Source organism: Sciurus vulgaris (genome assembly GCF_902686455.1).
Source record: "Sciurus vulgaris genome assembly, chromosome: 16".
Taxonomy (NCBI): Eukaryota; Metazoa; Chordata; class Mammalia; order Rodentia; family Sciuridae; genus Sciurus; species Sciurus vulgaris.
In genome coordinates, this window is record NC_136477.1 from 11,552,767 (window position 1) to 11,559,599 (window position 6,833).

General features: G+C 57.3%; 1 protein-coding gene across 4 annotated transcripts; it reads right to left on the reverse strand.

Moving 5' to 3' along the window:
- Positions 1-101: 101 nt before the first annotated feature.
- FBXW9 (F-box and WD repeat domain containing 9) lies at positions 102-6,129 on the reverse strand. 4 transcript variants are annotated; one of them, XM_079115829.1, is made up of 10 exons: positions 5,340-6,129; positions 3,884-4,023; positions 3,678-3,806; positions 2,457-2,569; positions 2,281-2,372; positions 1,096-1,244; positions 902-1,015; positions 677-766; positions 534-599; positions 102-457 (listed from the first exon to the last, which is right to left on the reverse strand). In XM_079115829.1, exons 1-10 carry the CDS (start codon positions 5,746-5,748, stop codon positions 383-385), a joined length of 1,377 nt encoding a protein of 458 aa, XP_078971955.1. In that variant the 5' UTR covers positions 5,749-6,129; the 3' UTR covers positions 102-382. The 4 variants fall into 4 exon arrangements, with proteins under 4 accessions (XP_078971955.1, XP_078971956.1, XP_078971957.1 ...); XM_079115830.1 differs by having other exon boundaries at positions 2,303-2,372; positions 3,884-4,107; XM_079115831.1 differs by having other exon boundaries at positions 1,096-1,156; positions 3,884-4,107.
- Between the last annotated feature and the right edge of the window lie 704 nt (positions 6,130-6,833).

The following is a 6,833-nucleotide window of genomic DNA, read 5'->3' on the forward strand; positions in this document are numbered from 1 at the left end:
GGGCACCTCTCCCATCTGTCACATGCAGCCACAGGCTCCCAGCCCCAGGCAGGGACGGAGATTCGGCTGCCTGGGCACACAGCCAGGCCAGAGCATCTGCTCAGGACGTCAGGTTTATTCTCCTTCACTCTTGACATAGTGTGGTGTCCAAATCATAACCAAACCAGGACCCAAGCGTGGGGAGCAGCCCCCTCCCTGGGTCAGAACCACGTCATCTCCACAGGCACGGGGCCCAGCCTTGGCCAAGGCTGGGACTCCGAGTACCCCAGGCGTGTGGGGTGGGGGCAGAGTCAGCACCAATGGGGGGAAGGTCCCCCAAGAATGGAGGCCGGGGCTCAGCCTGCCGGCTGGCAGTGCACAACACACACACACATCTACTTGCTCATGCCTGAAACCTCCAGACCTCCAGCGACAGGCCCCCCGAGGCAGCCACCACCACGTTGCCCTCAGCGCAGATCTGGAGGACAGGGACAGAGGAGTCAGTGGAGGGCCCTTTGGGCAGGCTGGACAGGGTGCATGGGGCAGGGCCTTACCCCATTCAGTACATTGTGGTGGCTTCGGGTACAAATGGTCCTTGGTGGGTCTGTGGGCACGTGGACCTGTGAAGGGCAATGGACACAGGTCAGGAGATGTGCTGCTGGCCAGTGGGGGACAGTGGGGTGAGCGCTCTCCTCACCCGGATGGTCTTGTCTGTGGACGTGGTATACAAGGCTCCCAGTGAGTGTTTGATTCCTGTGATCTGAGATCTGTGGCCCACGTCGAAGGACTGTGGGGGCAGGGGGGATGGCGACACTCAGGCAAGGCCTTCCGGAGGCCAGCCCCACCCCCCATGACGTTAGGGGGCTAGGGTAGGAAGCAGCCCCGGGAGGGATGGTTGGGCAGGGGTAAGTGCCCCGCAGACCCGGACAAGCTGGACGCAGCCGTTACAGTTGGCGAAGACGTGCAGCAGGCCCTCGTTGTCACCGGTCCAGAGCTGGGGCTCCTGGTAGGACATGCAGAGCAGGTAGGAGTCCAGCTGCGGGAGGCAGGGGGAGGGCAGCTCAGCTGGGCTGGGGGACCAGCCCCACCCCTCTGGGCCCGGGAGGGCCTGCCCACCTGCAGCCGCTGGAGGACGCTGTTGGTTCTGCGGTCGAACACCACGAGGGTGTGGTCCTCGCTGCTGGAGATGATGTGCCTGTCGTCGGCCACCAACGCCAGAACAGCACTGGAGTGCAGCCGCCGGCTCTGCAGCTGGGCTGGGCCGGCTTGGTGGGCCAGGCCGGGGGGAGGGAGGACATCAGAGGCCCTCAGAGACCCCAAGACCCACCTGAGGATCCTGGGCCACCATCAGTGGCTGGGCCCACCCGCAGCTGACCATCTCTCTTCTCTCTCCTGGCTGAATCCAGGACCCCCAGGCCTCTGCCCCTCCCTGACTCCTCCAACCCCACCAGTTCCTCTCGGTTCAGAGATGAGCATCTCGTCCCACCCTGGTCCCGGTTCTAGCTCTGCCTGGACGAAGAGTGTTTATTGGCCCTTCAATTTCACAAAATAAGAATGAATAAATAAATTAACCACGGAGACCATAGAAAAGACTCGGGTGGGTTTGTTGAGTTTATGTAAACAAACTTATATAATCCACTAATGTTCTCGTGTGTGTGTGTGTGTGTGTGTGTGTGTGTGTGTTTGTGGGTGTGTGTGTGTTTTACCAGAGAAGTTCTACCACTAAGCTACACCCCCCAGTCTTATTTATTTATTTAATTTTGAGATAGGGTCTTACTAAGTTGCTGAGGCTGGCCTCCAACTTTCAATCCTCCTGTCCCAGCCTCCTGAATCACTGGGATTACAGGTGTGTGCCACTGTGCCTGGCTCCACCAATGTTCTGATATCATCCCATCCCATCACCCCCATGGCGCTGGCAGTGTTATGAGGGTGGGTTTGTGTGGGCAGTGCCAAGGCATCTTGCACGCTAAGCACGCTATGCTTCACCACTGACCTACACTCGCAGCCCATGATTTGAAGGGGAAACTGGAGGGGAAACTGCCTGGAGCCACACAGCTAGGAGGCAGCAGAAGCAGATCAGATCTTAACCCAACCCTGGGGACTGGTCAGGCTTCTTCTGCATCCCCCACCCAGTTACGTGCGGGGCCTTAGCATGGTCCTGACCACTCTCAGGAGTTAGCACCTTGTTAGGTGACTGTTACCCCAGCTAGGCTGAGGCCAGAGTGTTCCTTCCCCAGTATCACTCTGGAGACCCCAGGTAGCCCTGCTTTCCCCACCTGGGCTCCAGAACCCCCAGCCCACCTCTGGGGTCGTAGATGGTCACCTTCTTGTCATAGGTGCCAGCCACCAGGATGTCAGGCCGGTAGGAAAGGCACAGCACAGCTGCTCTTCCCCTGGGGACACACAGACCACAGGGCTGGGGAGGCAACCTGGCATGGTCCTACCCACCCAGGCCCCCGGCCCAGGCCCCCTCACACTTTATCTCGCCGAACTGCTGCCCATCAGCTGCCATGTCCCACAGCTTCACAGTGCTGTCCCAGGAGCCAGAGCACACGCGGTGGTCCTGTGCCGCCAGCGACCACACCCAGCCCTGCAGGACCAGGCACAGCAGTCACACATGGCTCCCCTCCTAATATGAGCTCAGGCTGCTCCTGCCCACAGCCCATGGGGCAAGGCTGGGTGGGGCCTTTCTGTTTTTGCAGATGAGGCTCAGAGAGATCAACAGATTCACTCAAAGCCACCAGGTTTTCCTCCCCAACACCCACTTTGACAGAGGCAAAACAACCGGGGTCCCATGTGATTATCCCCATCTCACAGGTGACAAAATCAAGATCAGAGGAGGGAGAGAGGAACCAGAGCAAGTCCAAACCTGGATGAGATTACAGTTTGGGTGCAGGGGTCTGTTTGACTTTAGACACATACGCCCAGTAACATAGCTCTCTCTCTCTCACCCAAAGGTGCTCTACCACTGAGCTACATCTCTAGCAACCCCCACTTTTTTTGGTACCAGGGATTGAACTCAGGGGCACTCGACCCCTGAGCCATGTCCCCAGCCCTATTTTATATTTTATTTAGAGACGGGATTTCCCTGAGTTGCTCAGTGCCTCACTTTTGTGGAGGCTGGCTTTGAACTTGTGATCCTCCTGCCTCAGCCTCCAAAGCCACTGGGATTTCAGGCATGTGTCACTGCACCCAGCCTCTACCCCCTTTTTAAAAATTTTATTTTGAGGCAGAGTCTTGCTAACTTGCTGAGGTTGGCCTAGAACTTTGGATCCTCCTGCCTCAGCCTCCTGAGTCACTGGGAGTACAAGTGTGCACCACTGCGCCCAGTTCCCCAACACCATTTCTAAGTCAAGTTCTGCAGAAACCTAGCATTGGTGGTGGTGGTTTGAGGCCTCAGGACAATAGGCCTGTACCATCAAGCCCAGCATACCTGACATCTTCTGAACATCTATCATGTGCCACATCCAGAGGTTATTGCATATTCATATTAATGCGTAATTCATCTCTATTAATCCTCATCCTGACCACTGGACAGAAGTGGAAACTGAGACCCAGAGAATCACGCATCTCACCCAAAGTCACATCAACAATAGCAGAATGACATTCGATTTTATGCAGTCCAGCATCAAAACCCAGGCCCTTAACCACAGCGCCCTCCCCAGGTCTCATGCTGTATAGCCCCTCACACCCCTCACCTTGTGGGTGCTATTCGGCTGAGTGCCCAAGGCCTTGACCAGAACTTGACTGGGCTCTGCCCCCAGCTGCCGCAGGTCCCATAGGTTGACGTTGCGATCTCGGGAACCTGACAGACAGAGCGCCCCGCCCTAGGAGGGGAGCAAGCTGATGTTGTTGGAGCCATTCTGATCCACCCCTGCCAGGCCCCCCACTGAGCCCGCCTCACCTGGAGCAGCAGCACTGAGTCAATGGAAGCAAAGTGCCCATCAGCCAAGCAGAAGTACTCAGCCTGGTGCCCATCCTCTGCCCAGTGGGCCAGGTGCTGCTCCAGCTCAATGCAGGCTGCCGGCCAGTCAAAGTCCTCCTCTGCGGAGCACCATGAGCAGGTTCCCCAGTGGGCACCAGCTGACAGCCCACCCCTGGCTTCCAGGGAGCACAACTTACACCAGACTTGAACAGAACCCCACCTGAACCCCTTACCTACCCAAGCAGGCCAGGCTCCAAATTTTCACCCACTGATATACACATCTCCCAGGCAGGTCAAGGACCACTCCTCACCTCAGTTTCCAGAACTTGGGGCCTCAAGACTACCTTTCCAAGCCTCACCCTCACAACCGAAGCTGGGGGGACAGCAGCCTTAGGAAGTTAAGGTCCTATCTCACCCCTGGCTGAGGTCTGATCTTAGCCCCTCAATTCTCAAGCTGGGACCTCATGACAAATTCTTAGCCACCTGAATCAGACCCAGGGAAGTGTTTCTCCAACTACTATTTGTAAACCTTTGTAAACCTTTGTCAGGATGTGAAATCCAAGGCCAGTGGGGCTGTAGCTCAGTGTTAAAGTGCTTGCTCAGCATGAGTGAGGTCCTTGGTTCCTCCCCAGGACAGGAGAAAAAACACAGAATCCAGGTACCAAGTGCAGAGATTCAATGGGTCAGATGGCAACACCTTGAGAATTGCTGATCCAGAAGCCCCTGACCCTCTGCAAAATCAAAGCTTCCAAGTGAGGGCAATCAACTATCCAACTTGTTACTCATGTTGGTTCAAGGGCTTGACAATCCAGTAATATCAACATCAACAACATCATTCAAGATCCCCAGACTCTCTTCTTCCTCAGGGACCAAGGAACTAAGGGACAGGAGAAGTGACCATCAGCCCCTACCTAAGATGACAGGCTAGATCCAGGACTTGAAGATCTGTGATTGCTGATATCAAGGATCCCAGTCCCAAAGCCCTAGGCCTGTTGCCGGCTCTGCACTGGGAACCCCCGCCTCACTTCTCCAGGGTTGTCTCTAGGGGTCAGGGGCTTTGGCATCACTAATTGCCACTTCTGCCTGAGAATTCTTAGGCTTATTCTCAGCACAAGCACAGTTCAAGCCTTTAAGTCCTAGGGTTATCCCCAACTCACTGTCAGGGCATTAGTGCCAGCAGACCCCAAGACTGAAAATCCTTGAATCGTGAGTTCAGGGACCCTAGTTCCAGAGGTCTCAGGAATCCAGGTGTCTGCCTCATAGTCCACCCAGAGATCAGGAACTGAGGCACCACCAGAAACTACCTCAGACTCCAGCCTGGGTCAAAACAGCCACGAAGCCTTCTCCAGGAGCTGTGCCCATATCGCCCCAGATGCCCCTTCCTCCACCCCAAGCCTGACCGGGGCGGGCTTCCCTGACCCCCGGGTGCGCGCACCTTCCACCACCGGATAGGGCGCGCGTACGCGGCGCTGCGCGCGTAGCCTCCAGGTGACATGGTCACGCACGAGGTCGCGCAGCGTGTGGCACACGCGCGGCAGGACAAAGAGCACCAGGCGCGCATCCAGGTAGGCGCAGATCTCGAGCAGCAGCTCCGGGGGAAGGCTCAGCAGGCCCGGCACACCCACAGTCGGGATCTTGGACGCCGCCTTTGGCTCCAGCGCGCCCGGGGACACGGCGGGCGTGGACAGCAGCGAGGCGCGTGGGGGAGCCAGCCCGGGTTTCGGCGGGCTGAGTACGCGGGCCACGTAGGCCTCGGCCTGCGCGTCGGGGTCGGGCTCCGGCTCCGGCTCCGAGTCATCGTCCCAAGCGCGGGGATTGTCGGACGGCCCAGGGGGAAGCGCCATGGCGACCGGTGGGCGCGGCCGGCACAGCCCTGTCAGCGGCTGGCTCAGCGTCCTGTCTCCTAGGCAGCGTGGGGACACTTCCGGCGCTGACTGATGACGTTGCCGACCGGAATCGAGCGGCTCCCGGGACACCGGCTGGTACCAGGACTCGTCTCCGAAAACGTCGGCCTTCAGCTGGAAAATGCAAACTGATGGTCCCCGCGTTCTTAAACAGGCACCTCTGGTGGCGCCGCGGCAGAGCCGGTTTCAGGCTCGAGATCGGTTCCGCGGCCGCCAGCCATTTTCCATTTGCCTTAGTACCACGGGCCCGGGGCTGAGGATACAGCTCAGTGGGAGCATTTGCCTTGCACGTGTGAAGCGCCGAGTTCATCTCCAGCACCACGGGGGCTGGGTGGGTGGGGCTGAGAGCATTTAGAGCAATTGCGTGGCGTGTGGGAAACCCTAGATCACACCCCGGCACCGAGGCGGGCTGGAGTATGGGGGGTGGGGCAGGGAGATAGGAAATTGCAAGAGGCTACCGAGCAGCACCCTGTGGGCTGTGAAGAACGTTTGTATATGTATGTATGATTGTAGATGGACACAGTGCCTTTATTTTTAATGTGGTCCTGAGGATGGAACCCAGTGTCTCACACGTGCTACGCAAGGGCTTTACCGCGGAGCTACAACCCCACCCCTGGAGAGCGACCTCATTCTAAGGGACCAGGAAACACTGGGGCGCTCCATGGCGACCTGGTGCACTGTCCAGCAAGCAAAGCCCTGTTGAGGAACTTTGTTTTTGAAATAAGGTTCCACTATATTGCCCAGGCTGGCCTATGAACTTGGGATCCTTCTGCCTCGGCCTCCTAATTAGCTGGAATTGCAGATGTGCACCACTGGGACCAGCAATTTCACATTAGCTTCTTCAGCCAGGTGTAGTGGCGCAGGACGTAAATACCAGCAACTCTGGAGGCTGAGGCAGGAGTATGGCAAGATCAAGGCCAGCCTCAGCAATTTATTGAGATCCCAAACAACTCTCCACATTCATCTTTATATTTTACAAGGAAGAAAATAGGATTGGGGTGTCAGCTTAATGCTTAAACCAGGGA